Source organism: Rhamphochromis sp. 'chilingali', assembly GCF_963969265.1.
Source record: "Rhamphochromis sp. 'chilingali' genome assembly, chromosome: 13".
NCBI classification, from domain to species: Eukaryota; Metazoa; Chordata; class Actinopteri; order Cichliformes; family Cichlidae; genus Rhamphochromis; species Rhamphochromis sp. 'chilingali'.
In genome coordinates this window covers 3204698-3227122 of record NC_137940.1, presented here as the reverse complement: position 1 = coordinate 3227122, position 22425 = coordinate 3204698, and the positions used below count along the sequence as shown (strand labels likewise).

Genomic DNA, 22425 nt, shown 5'->3' with positions numbered 1-22425 from the left:
GCATCATGCAGTTTCCAGAATCTGTAGTGCACTTCTATTTTTCATAAAGTCCAACTGCTAGAGGATTTTTAAGGCTGATACTGAGAGTTCTGAAATCTAAATCTGATAAGCAGAACACAGAACGCTTCCTAATAACACTCCTTTACCTCGTTGTTTGTATCATACTGCCTGTGGATCTTCTCACAGGTAATTCAGATGTTATTTCAGTGTGTTTCATGAGTGTGTTTTCCTCATGTACAGGGTCTTGCGGCGGATTCAAACCGAGGCCTCTGCATTAGCCTCATACCACATGGGTTGTTTCCAGTTAATAAAAGTCACTCTGTATCTCTGCATCGCTCACCTTTTTAACTTGTTTGAGGAAGTTGTAGCCCAGTGCCAGCTTCTTATAAGCAGAGCCATAAGACGTTTGCCATGACTGCACAGTCTGGACTGCCAGAGCTCTCAGCTTCCTGGCTACTTCTTTAGGAGGAGGGAGGGGCTGCTCTGAATCAGTCTCTACCGTCAGCTCCAAGAACTCCTGTGGGAAGAAGAGAGGCGGAGGAATAGATGAGGGGGACACAGAAAGAAAGACATCCTAATATTAAAGCTGAGTGTTTGTATCGTTCCTCTTTGAATGGGATTCACTGTACGTGGATTTATCCTACACAGATCACTTAGTGCGCAAACGTGAACCGATATCAGCCGAAAAGCTAAAAAGACTTTCAGTTTGCCTTCGCGCCGTTACTTTTTTATTTTGTTTTTAGTGTTAAATAACTGTAAGACTGGGACCCGCTCACAACAAACATTCGACTCAACAGTTAGCAGTGCTAGCATGCTAATGGCGCTAGACAACCAGGATGTTTAAACACAAAAAATATCCTGGAGGCTCTGTCACAGGGTAGCATTTCTGCAAGTAGAGTTGAGGATATTGTCAAAACTGATATGATGGCTTTTGTAGCAGTGTGGTGACTGCTATAAAAAGCCATCATTGACCTTATTCTGCCAGTAGAAAGCAGGTCCTGTAATGTTTGGTGTGCACTGGATGATCTCAGATGATTACTAGTTACTAGCAGCTGATTTACCTGGAAGTTGTCCACTAGCAGCATCCTGAAGTGGTGTGACCTGGAGAAGAGCTCACCGGCGATCTGGAAGGCAGACAGCCGGATCTCAGCATGTTCTTGGTTGAGCTGGGACATCACTGAGTGGTACACATGGTCTATGCAGTCATTAGACACTCTGTGAGGAGTGGAGAACAGGTGGAGAGTAACTAAATTTTATGTTATGAATCACGAAAGAATTTGACATTTGTTGTACTCATAATGCTGACAAAGAATTACACGACTGTATTTAACACGTAACCATAATTTACCATAAATACTGTCAGTTTTCATAAAACCTTTCTTGTATAGACAAATACAAGTTCATACACACTTACATAAATTGCTTTGGATGATAAGGTCTTATTGTATTGAATGATCAGCTGTTTTCTTTCGTTCTTTGTGTAACCTTTATTTGACTGTCCAGTAACTTTTTATCTGTTCGTGGGAAACTGTGATTCTCATCCTGATCCTCTGTGGCAGGCACGTGCAGGGGTTGGGGCTTGAGCTCCTCCCCCTTTCCTGATGGTGCCCCAGGTGGCCTTTTCTTTAGACATTTTTTTTAACGGTGTGTGCGCATGTGGCGTTCCCTGTGCCTCTCAACAATAACATTTAATTATTAATCACAATTTCGCTAAATAAAATGATCTGGCTTGCATCGGTCACGTGACTACCATTGACCAATGCTCGCCCTTGATGGCAGAGCGCGCTGGTTGCGAGACGAAGACTGATGCAACAGAAACCAGTAAGCAGGGTGTACAGCATACACTGTAGGTAGAGCGTACAGCCCGATCCGGCAGGGAGGTGTGGGAAGCCAGATCAGGTGCCCCCCCTCCTGGCTCTCCTCTCGTCTCTTTTGTCTTACTTGTCTCTATCAACCTTTGAAAAAGTGAGGCTCCAAAATTTTAAAGCTTTAAAATTTTTAAAATTTTAAAGCTTTAAAAGCTTTAAAATTTTACTTCTCAGTTACAGTGAATTGATGTCCATCCATCCATCCATCCATTCGCTTCCGCTTATCCTTTTCAGGGTCGTGGGAGCCTATCCCAGCTGTCTTAGGGCAAGAGGCGGGGTGCACAGGTCACCGGTCTGTCGCAGCCGGGCTAACGCACATACAAAGACAACCATTCGTTTTAAACTCACTCGCGCATTCACACTATGGGCAAGTTAGTGTTTCCAATTAACCTATCCCCATTAACTGCATAACTGTGGGAGGAAGCCGGAGCACCCGGGGAGAACCCACACGAACATGCAAACATCAGACCCCAGCCTGATGGCGGCACTGAACTCGGGACCTGAGGCAACAGTGCTAACCGCTGTGCCACCGTGCTGCGGTGGATAAATGGTAGAAAACTAAACAGAAGAAAGTAGAAGAGAAATAACAATGTTAACATAAACTAGTGACACACTAGTTCAACCCTAGCAGAGCCTCCTTGGATGAGGGTGTCTGGTGATAATGGCCGAAAAACCCGATGAATCCAAGGTCCACTACTGACGATGTGTCCCAAGATTTAAATATTATAGTCTAGATCAGATCTCCAATTCCTAAACCAAACCAAGGAAGGTAAAAAATGGCAGATTAACTTGTGATAAAAGACGAAACACGCCGTGAAGTTGAGGCACACAACGATGCGTTCCGCTGTCCTCATAACAGCCACCAAGACTTTCTCCATTTGAAGCAGTGGATTATCAGGCACTGTAACATCTAGTCCTTCTATTGAATTATAACACACAGGAGTATTAAGTTATTATTACACGTTGGTAAATTGTCTTGTGGTAACTGATGAGACAAATGAGCGTGCTGTGTGTGCAACAGCACGACAAATATTACCTGTCCTTTTATTAACTGCACAACTGTGCTGGTCATTAGCTGCTAGCTAACTGAGTAAGAGTGTCATGGGTCTGTAGGTCTGTCCACGCTTTAGGGAACATATTTAGTTTTAAAGCAAGTTCCCTGCCTTTCTTGGGGGTTTATATTTCACTAAAAACTGATATGCATATCCACATAATTATGGATTAAAACACACTGTCTTTCTAAGAAAATACATTAAGAAACAGATTATATTAGATTTACATTGAAAATAAGACAAAATGCTGAATTTACAGCAGCAAAATGATTTTATCTCTACAGTTTAAACATTTAAAAGCTTTCTGCACAGAGCGGATAGTCAAGCAAATTGAATCATCATAAATACATTATTTAATATTTATTACTTTATTATTATAGCACCTGGAATAATTAATAAGAGAAGGATTCTGGAAAGTGGCCATAGTATGTACAGTGTAAAATGTCACTGTATGTGCATGTGTGTGTGTATTTTATGTGTATAGATTTTTTGGCTGAATTCTTATTTTATTGTAATCTCATTAGACTTGTTCTATCAGCTACCATCTCCTGTGGACTTTTTAATCTCTCACGTCTCAGATCATCACAGCCCTGCTCTCCAGCACTATCAGCAGCAACAGTAACCCCTCAACATCAACGCTGCACCCATCAGGTAACACATGGGCTATGTTTGCATTGCATTGTCCCCACTTGATGACAGTGATATAGTATGAAGTGATATTAAATTAGCTTGCTGATGAATGTGGGTTGTTGTTATTCTATGTGCCCCTTTTGACATTCTCTAGACAATCTGCGCGCTTGATAACAGATCTTGATAGATTCAGGGTTTCCTTACTGTGATGTCAGATACTTGCAATCCTGACCCCTTTCCAAAGGATTGCACATTTTGGAGTCTTTCATTTGTTTCATAATTCCACTTTACACCTGCAACTAAATAATCCCTGTGGAAATGCTGATGCCATACTTGCAGAGCTTTTTGACCTCCTTCATTTTGTCTTGGTTGAGCTGTGGCTGTCCTGATGTGGTCAGTTCCTCCACCAACACCGATAGACGCTCCCTCTGAGACAGCTCCATCACTGTTCATCTGCACACAAAAACAGACCTTTAACTATACAGAGTGACTCGAGTTACACAGAGGTAAACCTTTACTCTGAATTAAAATCTTTCATATTAAAACTGGACAGCTGGCAATGCTGAAGTTGAAAAACTTGTTATTAGCATTTTAGGTACACCACTGCCATTTTTAAGCAAATCATCTGTTATTTTTCACAGCCCAGTATGACCCACGTTAGTAACTGTGACCTTTATAACAGTCGCTGACACAAGCTGTTTGCTACTGGCAGTCAGTATTAATCAGATATTTGTGCAGCGTTTTTTATTTTATAGAATTTAACCAGATACAGAAAAATATACACAATTCAAATCAAAGAAACAAAGAAGTCTCCAGATTTCAGGTGGAGTCATTTAAGGCTAGCATCCACCTAGCTGGCACAATCCTAACAAAACACGAACACAACAGCATCTGCCGGTTAGCTTCTTACCAGCTTGTTCAAACACACTGAACCTCAGGGAGGCTTCTGCCGGTTAACGAGTCCCCTCGGTGAGCCGCTTCATTCATGACAAAGATCAACAACTGAAACGCGGCTGTATTTCTCTGTTTACATACGGCAGCGTTTAGTTATGTCATGCACTTCCTGAAAGCGAACGTACTACCGGTTTGACTTTTCAGAATAAGAGCTTCAAACTGTGCCTGTCGATTGTGCTTTATTATCATTTTACTGACTGTAGCTCATGGCTGTCGCTCAGGGGTGAGTGGGCAACAACAAACAGCTGCTTTTCCTAAACACAGTTCTTAAACATCGGCTGCAGTCTGGGTTTGAGAGAGGCGAGGATTTCCAGTGTTAAAAAAAACTTTTTAAAAGTGACCCCTTCAAAATAAATGTTTTCCTTTTCATACACATATGTAGTATGTATGGGGGCGTGTCCAAATCATGGACCTAAGTCAGATTTTATATGGGCCTCCGCTTCTACATTAAGATGTATTATTTACGGTCAGCGACCACAAACAGAATTACTAAAATGTCATTTCTCTTTCCACCTCATGGTGGCAGCACAATCTGATCTATGCGACAACACTGAGTGATCAAAGTGCCATTCACAGAATTACACAGGGAAGAGATCTATTTGCATTCTTTCCCAGATTAATCTTGAAAATCTATCTTGTACCCATGCACGGTTGCAAATACATCTACAGTGTCTGCACACTTACTGAAATACAGCAGAGAGAATAATCTAAAAGAAAGTTTAGTGAACATTTGTGTCTGGAAACACTCATTTTTTTATTGTGGAGCTATACGTTATTTTCTCGGACATACATCAACAGAACACCATCTTTTTCAAATAAATAAGCACATGAATATGTTGAAGTTATCAGTCCAGAGTGAAAATATTACTACAAAACCCACCACACCCCAAAAGAGCTAAATCTATCCAAATTCTACTGCAACTTGCAGCACATTCTTGTTAGTTGCAATAACTTGTATTACCAGACGCTTAAATTTCCTGTAACCTATAGAGTAGAACATATTAGTCTTAGAAAATAACATTTCAAATACAATCCTGTTTTCTTATTTTAAAACAGATGAAAAACGTGTTTCCATTGGGTGTGAAGTCAGGTTGCCAAAGTTACATAAACAGTAATTGTGGTGGGGGTGTGGGCTGTGGCTCTGCTGCAGGGAAGGGGTGGTGCAGTGGGTTCAGGTCGGGACCTAGAGGAGCTGGAAGTGGACTGCTACACCTGGCACAGCAGACGATGTCCTTCTGTCTGTATGCCACCAACAACACTCGTTCATGTTACAGTATCATTCACACTGTCCACCACACAGAGCGGCATGACTTTAAAATTAAGTGTCAAACAGTTTTTACATCCCCATGTGGTCACAAAGTCTGGTTTTCATGAGGCATACAGAGGGGGATCTGGGGATAAGCACAGCAACTTAAGGGTTAACCTTGAACATGCAATCATACAGTGTTGTTTAATACTGTATGTACAGCACTCTATTCCACATTCAGATACTTCAGCCGTGGTTGCTGCGTTGCTTGACGGTCTTCATAAAATCCGTCGCTCTGCTGCCAGTAAACATCCACGTTTGTGATCAGTCAGACGTTGCCGACGCTGCCTTCTGCATGAAACTGACTTAACACCCATAACACGCGCACTTACCCAACCTGATGTCTAATGTTAGAGGAAGTGAAGCCAGTTACATCCTGGCAAAGTGACGTTGCTGCAAAGCACATGACCCAGCTCTTGCTTCCTATCAAACGTGCAGCGGGACTACATGGCCATCACCATGTGAACCAATTCCTTCTGTGACACATTCACTTGTGACGGCAACCAGAAGAGACTCCATACAGCAACAGGGATCACTGCTCTTTGGGATTAGCGGTGTGTGTGCAGTCAGTATGTGCACATCCTCTATAGCATCTGGAGCACATACCTGGACTACACCACCCTACCCACACACCACAGTGATTGGAAGAAAAGCAACATTATTGATGGTAAAATCACCCTCGATGTGACCTCTCAGAGAGGCCATACGAACAGCTTCAGAAGTGTGGAGAACATTTTTAGGCAACACGTGAAGTATTTGTTGGTTGTGTTCATGCTGACTAATCGCAGATCTGTCTTCCAGCTCACTCGTTATGTCCTCAAAATTGTGTTCCTTGTCCACTGCTCTGCGATCGACTGACCCCAACAGAGTAAAAGTGCCAGCTCCTCGATGTACGCCATGTTCATATGAAACGTCAAAGTGCTGTCCTCTGATCATTTCATTTTCACTTGCAGTGCATCGATGAGTTCTACAATCTCCTCAAAGTAGGTGTTCTCTTCTGCTAGAATTATTTCTGACTGGATCATGTCCTGGTACTCTTGCTTCAGAGAGTGAAGAGAAGCCTGCAGAGAGCCGTCTGAGCGGTACTGATCCAAACACACTGGAGCCATTGCCAACAAAGCCCGGAGAGCCTGCAAAAAAACAGCACCGACTCTCAGGGAAAGTTCTTTTTAACAGTTGTTATACTATTAATGCAAAATAGATGAAACCACCCACCTTCTCTCTGTAGTCATTCTCTGAAGACTCCAGGAGCTGTGGGACCAGAATGCACCAGCCCTTCTCCAACAGCTCCTCCTGCAAAGACACCTTAGAGTACTGACGCCGCCGCTCATCATGAGACGCGTCCAGTACTGGGTCCAGACCTCCCTGGAAGATCAGCTCCTGGAAGAGGAGAGAAGAGATCATGAGAACGATCCCACGAGCTGGGCACTGGAAAGTCCCAACCTACTGATACCAACTTTAATCATTCAGATCATTTAGACCTTGTATTTGAAGAGGAGCACTGCACTGGGCTTGGAATCGAGGAGCAGGAGCGTGCGTCTACTGTACCTTCTCAGTAATCATATCGTATAACATGGTGACGATGCGTGTACGCAGAATTCCACTGTTGTCAGTCCTGAACAGCTCTGACAGGACCTGCAGACCCCCACGTGTCAGGAAGTGACGCTGTGCATAGGGGAAGTGACGCAAGAGGGAAGCCACTGCAAACAGAACCTAGACAGAACGAACACACACACACACACACACACACACACACACACACTCTTCAGCTGTGTGTGTGTGTGTGTCTGTGGCGGTTCTCATTCTTACAAGTCATGGTAGTCTTGAGAGTTTCCTGGATGAGAGGTGAAGCATCTTCACAAACCTAAACAAGTCGAGTTGCCTTCTTTTGTCAAGCTCTCTGTGCAACGTGTTGTCTCCAACTTTCTGAACATAAACTGAAAGCTGTGTGGGTGTGCTTACCTTTTTTTGGACTCTGAGTTGCTGAGCAGTGGCCAGCGTGGTTAACAGTGTCTGGAGAGCGCCATTCTCCACGGCTTCAACTTGAACTGCTGGATTACTGCAGGACACACAAAGTGTGACAACGCTGACAGTCGTGTTTGCTTTCAACTCAAGTGTTTTGCTCAGAAGAGATTTGAGACTTTCAAGACTCATATTCAACTATTTATTTGACTATTATTTGGAACTTTTCGACGCCTGGAAGTTGCTGCTTGGCTTTCAAAATTCAAATTTGGTTTTTTCCCAAAAAGAACCCAAAACCATGATGTACCACATGTTGTGCAGCCAGTGTTCTGTGACATTATACGATCTCATCTGATAAGCTGCAGCACTGTTGGAGTGCCATCGCAATCAGGGTTATTGCATTACAACTCAGTCACATAGTAAACAAGAACAAAACATAATGTTGTGCACAATTTGCAGAGAAAAGTCAAAAATGTATTTAAAAACCACCTGTTTTGATTTTAAACAGCTACAGAAGCTCGATGTGATCACAGACACCACTGTACAGCAAGAAGTGACATATCTGCATATCTGGAACATCTGGAACATCAGACTAATCAAGCTTAATCAAGTCTAAATATCATACCTGGCTAATGCAGAGCCCAGGACGAAAGCAGAGCTTTCCTGTAATCTGAAGTCAGAGCTGTTCAGACCTTCTAAAAGGAACTGGAGGCCCCCCATGGAGCACAGAGTCTGAGCATTATCCACCTAGCACACATACAAGCATGCATGCAGGGTTAGAGACGGGACAATTCACCACAGTGTGAAACATCATCCTGTGTGTGTGTTACCTGATGCACCAGATATTCGAGCTCCGTCAGGATGCTCAGTCTTTGTTCGCTAGTTGAGTTGCTGCTGTTGAACTGCTCCAGCAGACGCCTCATTATCTACACATGCAAGAAACTTCATTTGACTGAAGCTCAAAACGTTTCACAGTAACAGCTCACTCAAGGTCACGTCACAATCATACGTGAGATCCAGGAACACTGATGTACCTGAACATCCGTCTCCAGCAGCAGGTCCAGCTGAGCCATGTCTTTCTTCAACTCCTCCATTGTGCGAAACTTAGAAGCCACAGAGTCCTAGAAGCGCCCAGCGAGCAGTGGAGACACACAGTAAAGGCTCATATGTGGGCACACTTAAAGCTTCTGCTGCCAGCATGTAATCAGAAGTTCAACAGTGGCATTTGAGCTGCTACCTTCTGCTCTGTGTCCTTGCTTCCAAGCTTCCAGTCCTCTTTTATCTTCTTCATGGCTCGTTTCAGCTCATCGGGATTAAAGGAAGACCGGAGCGCTTCTTCCTCCCTGCAAATGTACACTTTTACTGCAAAGCCATTTTATCTTTTCCTACTACTGCCCCCTACTGGGTGCACTTTGCTGGAAGAAGTATTAAAGGGAGCAAAATAAACTACTGTCTGCAGACTGAAGTTTTAGCCTGAACCCCCACCTGTGCTCCTCTGTCCAGTATTTCAGCTGCTCTTCTCCCAGTCTGACCTCCCTCTCACCTGTCTGCAGATTCAGCCTCACGTGAGAACCTTGTGGCACTGCCTGACCTGTGTGTGCACAGACAGAGTTGCTCAAAATAATTATACGACTGCTGAATATTATGAAACTCGTGAGCTCGCAGATTGATGCGACCCAGAAGCAGCAGAAAATGGATGGATGCAAATACAAACCGATGTTTGAGTCAGCTAATGGCTGTGTATATGTGATATAAGGTCCCGCATAAAGGCCTTTAGTATGTGCAGCAAATCATGTCTGTCAATAACAACAATTACACGCTGCCACACTCTAATGTGAATTTTTGTAATGAAGTACTCTGAAAATGTTTTGAACCACCCTTCCTGTTGCTACATTTAGATTTTCTGCTTTCTGAAAGTCTTTCAGAGCCTCTTTGTGCACTGGCTGCTTTTCACTTCTTTCCACTCTAGACTTTGTACCTTTTGGTTTGTTAAGCCACTTAACACCGAATCATTCAAGCAGAAAAAACACCAGCTAGGTTTAAGGGTGAACCAGACAACACTTTGTTACCAGCTTGTAAGAGACTAAACATCGTTTCGTTGGCCTTATTAACAGGACATCCATGGAGATTGCTACAGCTACTGGGACTCACTCCCTTCTGGAGCCACCAAAGGAACTGCAACATGGGTAAGTGTTGATTGTTGCGTCAATAATGGTTATTTAACAAATATTGGCTATCACAATAACTGTGTTGGCACGATTAAACTTCACAGATACATTTTCTCTATGCAAAATCATCATTTTAGTAACAACCTTTGTGAGGTTACATGAAAGGAGGATCAAATAAATCCCATATGGAGGCTTCATCTATATAAGGTCTATCCTCATCTGAAGCATTAGATCATACACAAAGTTGTGTTTATCTTAGGACTGATTGTCATTATTCAGAACCAGAGAAAAAGCCCTGTGAAGGAAAACACTGAGGGCATGACCTGGTTTAAGTGTCTGCCACTGCTCACTGGGCTGGACAACGTCTAAATCTCCTTCATCATCTTCCACATCATCTACTGCCACGTCTTCCTCTTCACCGTTTACAGCCTCATGTTCTGGGTTTTCCACCACGATTAAATCGCCTCCAGACTGCACAAAGAGAAACATGGGAAGAAATTTAGACACCTCCCTGGTTTAATGACAAACACCTTTCTTTGGGTTTCATTCAAACTCAGATGCCATTTTTGATGGTGCTTGCTGTTTTTTATTTTTACTTCATAGCTCTTACATCAGCATACGAGCACTCCAGCTCTAACACTCCAAGTTCTCTCTAAAGAGGCTAATTAACTTCATGGAAATATACCAGCATTTATACAGCGCCTTTCTTTTCTTTAGTGTTACTAAGCATGCACAGCCCCTTTAGACTATGAGTCACATTCCTCCTGAGAAGCGACAGTGCACAGAACAAAGGCATCATCGCTTTTAGCATGTAAAACAAGGAGACCAGTTCTGCTGATTTGCAGCCCTTCATTTTTATTCTTTGCATGAGTCCCGTTACAAGATACTGTCATTTATGGTGTACTGCCATAAAAACACTGATGTCTTCATTTGTTACCAGCAGAGATGGGCAGTAGCGTTACTGTAATCCGATTACTTTTTTAAAGTAAGGAGTAAAAGTAAGGGATTACTATTGCAAAAACGGTAATTAGATTACTTTCCCATAGGAACGCTGCGTTACTAAAACCGTGATTTTTTGCGAGAATGTCTCATGACAGTGACGTAAGCCAGTGCAACGTTAGTGAAACAGTGGATCACATATGGAGTGCAGAGAGAGTATGAGCGTGCAGCGTTTAAAGCGTGGAAGTGCTGACCTTACTTTGAGTTTGATTCCATAAAAAGTGACAAAAACATTAGTGTCCGCTGTGCGTGGGAAGAAAACTTCTTTTTACAGTGAAAAACCCCTAAACTTCCAAGGAAGCACTGAGTGCGCTATGAGGTAATGGGAAATTTACAGAGAAACTCGCGGATTCTTCCACTGACCGCGGCACACCTGCACCAGGGTAAACCTCCGCCTACCCCGCTCCTGCTTTACAGGTGAAAATAGAGCAACAGGACCGCTGAGTCTTTGACTTTATTTATTTTCTGCTGTGTTTTACTTGCATCTATTTGAAAGACTGAGTGTAAACACAAAAAATATTTTATTTTATGTGCTGGAATGTGCAGAAAATATCTTTAAATGTTAAACTAATTTCTTCCAGTCAGAGAATGTTGCATATAATTTAATTTTTGCTTGATGCATAAAGTTAAAAGATTAAAACTAATAAAACAAGTTTTAAAAAGAGACTTTTCCATTTGATTACATTTTGTATGATGGATTATGTAGAAAAAGTAGAATTGGGCTGAAAGATCTCACTTTATCACCTACTCAGGTTGTAAATAGTGTTTTAAAAAGTAACTAAGTAATTAATTACTTTTGAAAATAAGTAATCAGTAAAGCAACGGATTATTTTGGGGGAAGTAATCAGTAATTAGTTACTGATTACTTTTTTTCAAGTAACTTGACCAACACTGGTTACCAGTGAGAGTTACCTGGGTTAAAAGGTAACAGCTTTTATCACACCGCTAATTCCAGCCAAGTCCCAGCTGCAGCTGAAACACACGTGGATGTTCTCACGAGTCTTCAGTTTGCCCACAGCCAGGCTTTGATCAGCAGCTCTTTCCACCCATCACTGCTGCCAAATCCATCTTATCACAGGTGCAGCGAAACTAAATGACATGCTCGAGAACATCTGAGAGCTTTAAACACTTTATCAGAGCAAAAGGTTTAACCTACCTTGTGGCCAAGAATGCTGGCTATGTGACAGTAATGCAGCACCAAGAGGACGGCCAGGATGAAGGAGGTTCCCCCGACATGAAAGGGTATCAGCTTCATGGTGACTGGAATACACAGCACGGCATGTCAGAATCATAGCTACCTTCAGGTGCTGCATGAGCTTTACGAGGGGGGTTAACCACTACACCACTGGTCCTTATTACTGTTCTCCAGCCCGGGGCAAAACTCCACTCTCTAATCTCGTGTTTTAACCAAAAAATGGGACTAAACTACTTTTTGTTCCGTCTCTGGTGATAATCTGCTTTGAGAAATATGTCGATTTAAAAAGTCAAGATGTTGAATAGAGTCTGGCGTGACTCACCGGGCTGTGAGCGTCTTTACAGATTGGCTACCAAAAAAGTGACACAATGACAGCTCTACACATGTTTGCATATCTAGGCGACACAATGAGCACGTAAGTAACGCCGTAACAGCTGACAGCTAAGAGTTCCCAAATCCCGAGGAACCAGAAAGCTGCGACCAAGAACCGCTCCGTGACGGCGACAGCGTTCAGGTTAGCAAACACTCACCAGTCCGAGCGACAGTAGAGCAGCAGTGACGCTGAAGCGATGCCTTCACCTGTTCTGACAGTTCCCGCAGACATCCGAAAGCTTCTACTTTTCCGTCGATTCTCATTGGTCCACGTACAGCTTCTCTTCTTTGAGCTGCGGTACAGTACACAAACCTCCCGCTGCTGCCCCCTGCTGGTGTAGCGTGTTATATATTCAAATAAACGGGATACAGCAGCTGGTGTAGGAGGTGGCATATTTTACACATATCGTTAGCTTCATAGCATAATTGCCTAAGTCATTTGACTAAGTCAATGACTTAGGCACTTATGCTATGAAGCTAACGATATTTATTATACAGGTTATACAGTACATAAAATCAAAATTCACATGTTTTATGTAACTGAAATGTTTAATTATGTGGGCTAGAGAAAATAAGAAAGTTATAGAGTATATTTATATGAAACGTATGTATACTTACTGCACTTGATGTATTTTAAAGATATGTTGCATATCACAGAATGTAACAAGAAAGAATTGAAAAAATGAATATACAGCATGTTGGAAACATTTTAATAGATTTAAATGTGTGGGTACAATTGTAGAACAAATTAATAATTATAATATTTATAAGAACAGAAGTTGTTTTATTTTAAAGACTATTAGAAATGACAGCAGCATCATATACATGTCCACATGTGACGGTGTGTAGTCCAGGCCTGATGAGTCCTACTGCTGAGCGCACTGGTTCTCCATGCTGCTGTTAGAACTGACATGGATCATCTCCACTGCTTTCTGTTTCTTTCTCCTCTCCTCTCGCTTATTCTGCTGCTGGTTCTCCTCCATCACTTTCTCCTTACAGTCAGCTGAAGGAGAGCTGAGAACAACCAAAAACAATTCAGTTACTGCTCATTCGGCTCCTGATCTTACAGTTTTCATCTGTACTTAGTCAACAACACGATGTGCCAAAACAGGACTAAAGTTGCGCTGAGACTATTTATTTTTAAACAAGCTTATTAGTGTCATTAGAAGAAAAAGCATTTGACAAAGTAAACAGGACCTTTCTCTTCAGCACTCAGCTTCAAATATGGATTTGGCAAGTCACTGATTCAGAAGAACACTAAACACTTTAAAATATTTGCAATTTTCTTTGAGCAATATGACAAAACCATAAAATTAAAGGAACATAACAATTCACAGAGAAAAAAGGCCTGATGCTTTATTATTAGTTACTAGACCCACTATGTCAGAAATTAGAATAAACCAACCTCGCAGTAACTCTTTAAGGATGCCCGAGCTTCTACAGCTCACAATTCTTCCCTCCCAATATGAAACATTTATTTATATAGCACCAAATCACAACAGTTGCCTCACAGTGCTTTAGATTGTAAGGTAAAGACAACAGAGAAAACAGAGGAACCCCAACAATCATATGACCCCTTATGAGCAGCACTTTGGGACAGTGGAAAGGAAAAACTCCCTTTTAACAGGAAGAAACCTCCATCAGAACCGGGGGGGTGGGGCCATGTGCCATGAGCGGTCGGGGGTGAGGGGTGGAAGACAAAAGTCATGCTCTGCTATCAAAGGCCTTTTTTTATTGGCCAAATTGCAACAGTGGAGACAAACATTCTCTCCTATACCAACTATCAGTGTTTCCAATAACACAGACTACAAAATCTACTGGAAAAACAAAACACAACCAAGAAACATTAAATTTTCCACTCAAAGATCACACTGTGGACTAGAATCAAACTGCCAATCACAATCACCCCCATCATCTTCATCACGAGGAGCATAGATATTACAGAGAACAATGCCTCAACTTTTCAAAACCAAAGATTAAAACTCATGAAATCCTTCCAGTTTAACAAATACAGACAAAATGTTACTAATAATCCCCTAAACAGAAAAACCACCTGTATTTATGCCTTAGCTGCAACTTGTGGACAGAAATTTATGTACAGTCATGTAAACTACCTTGGCGTCTCTGCAAGGTCGGGGTTAAAGCCAACGCTAAACTCCCAAGAACTTAGTTGGTCGTACACATCCCTGCTGTTAGTACATACCTGGGGTTGGGAATTACACTAGCTTCGTTTTCACTGATCTTCACACACTTTGCAGGCCGTGGCTCAGCCTCTGAAACACCTGCTGAGGAGCTCAGTGGAGGACGCATGTCAGCCTCGGGGTCCGCTGTATCTGTCACCACAGCAACGGCCTCCTTGGTCCGGTCCAGCGGTGCCTCCTCCACGGAGGGTGGGATGTCAACAGGAAGTTTCTCTCTCTTTCTCTTCTGGATGAGATTCTTCTTTGCCTCTGCAGGTGACAGCACAGTTACAGAGCTGCAACAACCCCGGCGCATGTGTACATGTGTACAGAGCGGGCGCGCTATGCTACATACCTTTTGGCTCATATTTGTGTTGGAGCTCCTCTACTCGCAACTGTAACTTGATCTTGTCACTCTGAGCCTGCAGCAGGAAATGGAAATATCCAATCAAATAGCAAATATAAGATCACAGCAGATACAATAGTCCACATTCCTTACAAAAATCCCATCATGGGGCTCAAATTTACAGCTCAGTAGAAGAAACAAACCAAGTACATATACCAACTAGAGCTACACGATTACTGTAAAACCATGAAGTTATTTTAGTATTGTTACTTTTTTAGATGTCATTTTATAATTATTTAAGATTTCCACAGAAAACACTACCTAGAGGTAAAACACTACCTCTTGTGCTTCCATCTGCTTTGTAGTTTTAAACGGCACTTGTAAGAGATACTAACACAGGGAAGTGCTGCAGTGAGAGCAGCCTGTTACCTGTTTGAGCAGCCGCTCAGATGTGAAGAGTTTCCTCTCCAGCTCCAGAGCTCTCTGACTCTCTGACAAAGACTTCATCCTCTGAAGAGAAAGCTCATCTCTCAGACGCTCTGCATCCTTACTAAGACACACACACACACACACACACACACACACACACACACACACACACACACACACACACACACACACACACACACACACACACACACACACAATTTGAAGCCGAAGTTAAATATGTAGATGAAATAACTGAAGTCTAACCTTCTTTGTTACATTAACAGTTTATTTTTTATCCTGAAAATATCAAATCTTCCCAGTGCAGACAAATATGTGTTTTACAATTAAGCACCGATTCATGAAACCAAGAAAACCAACCACCTGACCCAGACTTCCTGCATAAAGATCGAAAGACAGAAAAATCCGTTATAAATGGATAAAACCTCTTTTGTTCTTGTGATGGTTTCTTCAGCTGCACAGTGATTCTACTTCTATTCTAACGTCTGAGCCTAATTACTGTGGCCGTTTTCCCACTTTCATCCAAGTCCAACAACACTGTTACATTAAGCACCCAAGGACCGTCTATAAGGTGGCGGACTTCAAGTTGTCTCCCGATGAATGGGGCTCAAAGCACTGGCTTCTTCACATAAATTTACCTGTAATGTATTTTTCCCGTCGATCCAACCTGTTGTCTTTTTTGTTTCGTTTTTTAAAGCTACATTTCCAACATGTTTTTCACGCGTTCTCATTGTGTCAACCTGAATATCTCACATTAAAGATAAATTGTTTAACATTGTTTCACTGACCTTTCTTTAAAGCACTTTCAGTGTTCAAGCAGAGCAGAATAATCACTGTATCAGTCCATTTACCATGAAAGTGAACCAAGATTGTATGCTGCTCTAACGAGCCAATAATCAGACATTTATGGATACATCTGTCCCAAAATATGGATCCAGACTCATTTTGATGGCAAGAAAGGCCAACTGACAATTTCTTTCTTTTATTCAGATCATTATATTTCTAGGCAACCTGTAGATGGTCAAGCAAAAGGCCAGAAAACAGCCAAACTCACAGAGTGTTGCTGAGCTTCATTTTGAGCAGGTCGGTGTAGTATGTTTCATCCTGGCCATCTCCATCATCGGCTGGAGCCGGATTAGCTGGCTGAGACTTCAATAACATCTACACACGGAACAAACGACATGTGACTGTGTCCGAATCTAGGAGAGCAGGTGTAGCATTTTATCTCATAAGTAAAACAGCACAAGTTCATGTTATGTGAGAGGCTTAGCCGAGCTCCTGTTAAAGCAGAAAACATCCCATTTGCTAGAGACAAGGCTCTATGTGAGCCTGTAGTTTTCTGTAGATTTTGGACTTGTTAATATCCAGCTCTAATTTATAAATGTTATGCTAGCACCTCTTAGTCTGCTGGGAAAGTTTTTTTCAGTAAGTAGGACTAACGTGAAGTAAATCTGCTCTAAAAGCATTTTGTGTAATTGTCTGTGGAACAGGGCAGGTGTTACTCTCGCACGAGCGCACACACTTTCTCAACGTGAAGTCGTTCTACAAACTGCACTGACTGTTACGTTCTCACCTCCACCTTCTCCAGCCTCTGCAGTTTAGTCATCAGATTCTGGATCTCTCCATTTTTCTCCGACAGCATGGACTGCAGTCTCTCCAGCTGAGCAGGGTCAGCCCTGGAGCCCTGCAGCTGCATCAGAGTGGCTATCTGCACCTGCACCAAACACGCACATCCATACTGTCAGCCAACCACCAACCAGTTACAAACCGGCGACCGACCAGATGAGCTATCGCACGCTACCTTCAAGCGCTGCATCTGCTGTTTGCTAAAGGCGTGTATTTTCTGCAGCGACTGGTACTGGACCTTCACACTGATGAGCTGCCTCTCCATCTCAGCCCGCTTATCCTCCAGCTGCAACACAACATGGAGCCATTTACTGAGGTTCCAGGTTCGATTCAAGCACAACTCTGGACTTACAGAGAGACCTGCTGCCAAAGGAAAGTGTGACACACCTCAGCAAACAGCGAGTTCCCTTTGCTGTTTGGATCCTGGGCCTGCTGAAGAACCTGATCCAACTCGATCTGCAGATCCCTGTTGGCCTCACGAGATTTCTGTCATTACAGAGAGAGAAAGACAACAACTGAAGCGACAGTCTGTGGAAATGCTTACTGTGTGAAACTAAACACGCTTCTCTAAGAATTCAAAATTGGATTGTATTATCAACTTTGCCCTGATTAGACTATCACAGGACGTGACCGCAGCAGAGTCGGACACAACCAACCAAGCAGCAAGTACGAGCTTCATCAAATGCACAATATCATCTCCTACTTGCCTAATTTCAATCGTTCCATTAATACTTTTAGATTATTATATTGTTAATCTATTTTGAGATTAGTGAAAGTGCTTATTTAAGACCTTTCCAGGCATTTCCACCCTGGTGTGACTGCACAACACAGAACAGCAGACTGTAACATGTTCACCTCTAATGCATTGAACCAGGACACCGCTTCTTTCTGCCTTTCCTCCTTTTCTTCGGTGATTCGCTCCAGCTGCCGCTGCAGGCTGCTGTTGCTCAGTTCCAGCTGCTGCTCCTTGTACTGCGATTCCTGCAGTGCCTGCTCCAGCTCCACCTGGTAGATGAACAGATTACACCACATGCTGATTCAACACCTCTTCTTCTCATGCCATTAATGATTTTTATTCATCTAGGTACTTCTCGTGTTAGTTGACCTGGATGGTACATGCTTTGTGGTGCTCAAAGGACCAAAAACATCTGGAAAAACTAAGCAGCTTGTCAGATCCACAAGCCTTTCTCTGAACAGCTTAACATAGCAGCTCAGCTCTGGATGGTCTCTATTATCACACTGTCGCTGTGAGAATGAGCCGTCTGTAGAACCTTCCTTTGTAAGTCACTCACTTTAACGTTCTCCAGCTCTGTGATCTTCATCTGCACCTCTATCATTTCCGACGTCATGGAACTCTGTGTGTGTTCATTTAGAGCTCGGAGCTCCTCCGTCTTGTTATTCAGCGTCTCGGTCTGCATTTCCAGCTTATGTTTCAGCTGTTTTTCATTCAGCTGGGACTCTTCTAGAGAAGACTGCAACCTCAGGATCTGAGACAGCAAAAACCACAATCACAGGTTGGAAAACAACATGACAGCGTGGATCCATCCTGCCGTGTACCAGTCAGGCTGTGAGGGAGATTTTCTTGGTACACTCTGAGCCCATTAGCACTACCTGAGCATCGTTTGAATCCTGCAGCATATCTGAGTATTGTTGCTGACCGTGACCCTTTATGACCATAGTGTCTCTATGTCTGCTTCCAGCAGTGTAATGCACAGCATAATGCAAAGCTTAATTCATGTCAATCTGTTTTCTACAACAGGACAGTTACTGTACTCATACAGATGTGGTGGAATGGGAAATTTGCATCTGTATGTACAGCCAACAAATCTGCAGCAACTGTGTAACTCCATCATTTCAATACGGACCAGATTCTCTGAATCATGTTTCCAGCCCCAAAAAGAATGAAGGCAGTTCTGAAGGCAGTGACAGCGTGGTACACCTCAACAACTATCTCACTTTACTGCTCTAACAGCCACTCAAGAATTGGGGCTTTTACTGGTGTAAGATACCATAGTGCATTTAACCTCATAACTCACATAGATACACAGTGTGTGAATGTGTGTGTGAATGTGTGTGTGAATGGGTGGATGACAGGTTGTGTAAAGCGCTTTGGGGTCCTTAGGGACTAGAAAAGCGCTATACAAATACAGGCCATTTACCATTTACATTTAGCATAGCTCCCTATCCCTAATTTCACTCATTAGTACAGGCCTCATACCAGATGAGACCACGTGCTGTTGTACCTTGTTGTGAAGCTCACTGAGTGCCATGCTATGAGCCCTCTCCAGATGTTCTTGTTGTTCTTGAAGGTGCCGTTTCTGCTGATTCTTCACACAGTCAAAGTCCGACTGCAGTGATTCCAGCATCCGAGTTTTCAGCTCCACTTCCTTCTGCAACGAGTACTTGTCTTGCTCGAGAGCCTGTGGCACACACATCAGACAAAGATAGGTGGAGAGGTCTGAAACAATGATGAAGTTAGTTTGGATGACCAACAGGGCGGGAAACTTAGGAAAACAAGGACTTTTGTATTGGGCTCATGGCAGTTTACTGGAGCTTTTTCTCTTTATTTGTGTAAGAGCGGACCTCAAGGGCGTTGGTCATCTCTACTCTTTGTTCATCCAGTCGGTTCTGCAGCTCCACCTGCTGGTTGAGGAGATCCAGGCCAGCTTGAGCAGCCTGATGAACCTGCTCCTCCTTCTCTCTGAGCTGGATCCTCAGTACCTTGATCTCCTCTTCTGCTGCCATCTGGAAAGTGAAGGACGCACAAATGTGTGTTAAAGTTTGTTGTGTGCGCCAGTCTTTACCGAAAAAGCCCGTAACCTTATTATATATATATATATATAATTTGATGTATCAGCCTTTTGAATCAGCAAATATTGGTGTCAGTCTTAACAATATCCAGTTCCTGAATTATTTGCTATCACCATGTGACTTTTATTTTATCTATCGTTTTCATTTTCTCTGTCACTTACAGTCTGATGCAGTCAGAGGCAGCTTTGAGATTTTTTATACTCCACTGTCCAACTCAGAAACAATGCATGTATTTAAAAAGTGACACACAAAAGTAATCAAAAAAGGCTTAAATAAATGCAACCGTTTATGCTAACGTCTATACCGTGCTCTCGTTTGTTTTGTAAGACAGTGCTATACAGCTTTAATTTCCTTATTTCCAATTAATCTGAAGCTAACGTCCCGCTCTTAATAAGATAAATAGTGACAGTAAATGTCCAGGAGGACAATAAGCAACCGCTACAGCAGATATAAAAGCAACAGTATCGGCCAAAAAATGTCAACAAGTCAGGTAAAGATGGCTAGCTCCTGCTCGTATTCAGCCACACAATCTAAGCCTGGGGGGGGGTTAAGATTTCAATATGACAAACTCCGAACTAACGATATTTTCTTTTAATTAGCAGCAACAACTCTACTGTGGGCAGTTCTTCTACTGACGAAGTGCCTATAAGATAGATAAACAAAAACAAGGATTAAATATACCTTGTTAGCGATCAGTCAAAGCGCCACAATTTGAATCCGACTCCAAGCAGTTATCGCGACATCTTGACTCGGCGAGACTTTTTGGGGATTCGTCAACCTGGCGCTGTTGAGATATCGCCCTCTAGGTATGGAGGACCGAGACACTTGCGCACATCGAAATAAACAATTTCATTGATAAATAATTAATAGCGCAATTAAATATTCATTAGTACCTTCATTTACACATGATTTTTTTTATTATTAAAGGAATTAATGTTGTGATAAATTAATGGACAGTAAAAACAGTAGGTACAAATAAATATTTCTAAATGTATGAATCCATTCATAAATTCAATTAATTTTAATCAAATTTAAAAAATAGTCAAATATGTACTCAAATTCAACAGCTTTGGATGGTAGTGAAGAGATACCAGATGGCTGGGAATGTACAGCTGCAGTGCAGAGGGAAACTGCCAAGGCGGTGTTTGGTGTGTCTCTGGACAGAGATCTGGAAGTGGAATGTGGAAATACTGGAAAGTATACAAGGGGGCAAAAAGAGAGATAGTCATGAAGATAAAGAAAGTAAAGAGAACTGCTAGATGTACAGCAAAGACATAGGAAACGGCTTGTAATAGGGTTGCCAACCGTCCCTTAAAAAACGGAATCGTCCCGTATTTAGAAACAAAAGTTCACGTCCCGTATTGAGCTAATAAGGGACGCACTTTGTCCCGTAATACAGTGAGAATCAAAAGTAGTCTATAAATGTTAATGGAATTAACACTTTGTTTGAAAACATAATTCCCAGCCCCTCTCCTGCTTTGTGACCAATGCGCTGACAGCACACTTATGACAATTCGAGTATGACAAGTTAGATTATCGCTTATCTCATTGGTCGAGGAAAGGTCGCTTACGGAGAAAATACCGGAAGACAACAGATGACCACAACAACAAGCATGGCCAACAGGGAAACAAACGCCGACACTGCGGTGCAAGTCTCGGACGGCACACTGTGCCTCCATAACATGAAGGTTATAACAGAAAATCTGTCGCTCTCTCTCTCTGTCTTTCACTCACACAGACACACCACCACATCAACTTTGCTAAATTGCTAATGAAAAACATTGATCAGGCAGCTGTGAATGAGCAGCAGTGTAAATCCAACTATTTTCACGGTTGTTGTGGTCGTGATAATTTTGTGATGCCACATCGAAAAGGCTCGGATGAGCTTTCCAAAGTTCTACAAGTTGTGCCTCCATCGCTTGTGTCCAGATCACACGCTGCACAGCTGTGCTGCTCCGTCTTTTTCACCGACGTTTACGTGTTTGCGCGTGAGCAGTGTGAGCGCCTGTGGTGACACCCTCACGAGCGATTGATGATCGGGAGCTGGTCGTGAGGTGTTAATCGCTTCTCGTTACCCCACGTATACTACACGACGCACGATGAAGGCCAAAATCGGGCCGATCACCAAATCGGTCGCACGACTCAAAAATCGGCTCAAAATGGGCCAAAAATCGCACAGTGTGAGCCCAGCATTAGAGCAGCAATGTTTGTTCGCTCAGAGAAAGAAAAAAAAGGCTGCGAAAGTACAGGGAGGAATGGGAAAAGGAAAACACCTGGCTGGAAAAGGTCACCATAACACCTATAAAGCGCACTGCACTGTGTGCCGGCGCACTTTTTCCATAGGCATGCTTCTAATGGTGGGCACATGAAGAACATGAGGGGCGTGAAAGCTCGGGGAACCCTTAACCAATTTCTTGTCCACCAGGCCACGGCAGAAGCAGATATGGTATGTAAACACTGGTTTGTTTTTTTAAACCCTCTGGTTAAGGTTAATATGGGCATGTGCAGT

The 22425-nt window shown here is 42.7% G+C and overlaps 3 protein-coding genes across 5 annotated transcripts in view; all 3 read right to left on the bottom strand.

The window, feature by feature from the left end:
• uvssa (UV-stimulated scaffold protein A) overlaps window positions 1-4619 on the bottom strand; it is a 37472-nt gene extending 32853 nt beyond the window's left edge. For both annotated transcript variants that reach the window (XM_080901734.1, XM_080901735.1), the window contains exons 1-4: window positions 4461-4619; window positions 3884-4003; window positions 1062-1215; window positions 341-517 (exon numbers count right to left, since the gene is read on the bottom strand). In XM_080901734.1, coding sequence (XP_080757860.1) covers window positions 341-517; window positions 1062-1215; window positions 3884-3993 — 441 coding nt within the window. In that variant the 5' untranslated portion in view covers window positions 3994-4003; window positions 4461-4619. The remainder of the gene's footprint in view (window positions 1-340; window positions 518-1061; window positions 1216-3883; window positions 4004-4460) is intronic.
• Window positions 4620-6276: 1657 nt separating this feature from the next.
• Window positions 6277-12915, bottom strand: sil1 (SIL1 nucleotide exchange factor). Of its 2 annotated transcripts, XM_080900187.1 has the most exons (12): window positions 12665-12813; window positions 12096-12199; window positions 10264-10411; window positions 9258-9363; window positions 9010-9115; window positions 8807-8893; window positions 8603-8698; window positions 8398-8519; window positions 7773-7869; window positions 7359-7523; window positions 7026-7190; window positions 6277-6940 (listed from the first exon to the last, which is right to left on the bottom strand). In XM_080900187.1, exons 1-12 carry the CDS (start codon window positions 12768-12770, stop codon window positions 6743-6745), a joined length of 1500 nt encoding a protein of 499 aa, XP_080756313.1. In that variant the 5' UTR covers window positions 12771-12813; the 3' UTR covers window positions 6277-6742. The 2 variants fall into 2 exon arrangements, with proteins under 2 accessions (XP_080756313.1, XP_080756314.1); XM_080900188.1 differs by lacking the exon at window positions 10264-10411 and having other exon boundaries at window positions 12665-12915.
• Window positions 12916-13195: 280 nt separating this feature from the next.
• Window positions 13196-20754, bottom strand: spdl1 (spindle apparatus coiled-coil protein 1). The gene is made up of 13 exons (XM_080900186.1): window positions 20598-20754; window positions 19689-19850; window positions 19349-19525; window positions 18398-18592; window positions 17961-18110; window positions 17493-17591; window positions 17281-17391; window positions 17053-17193; window positions 16534-16640; window positions 15462-15582; window positions 15042-15108; window positions 14710-14956; window positions 13196-13520 (listed from the first exon to the last, which is right to left on the bottom strand). Exons 2-13 carry the CDS (start codon window positions 19848-19850, stop codon window positions 13373-13375), a joined length of 1725 nt encoding a protein of 574 aa, XP_080756312.1. The 5' UTR covers window positions 20598-20754; the 3' UTR covers window positions 13196-13372.
• Window positions 20755-22425: the final 1671 nt, after the last annotated feature.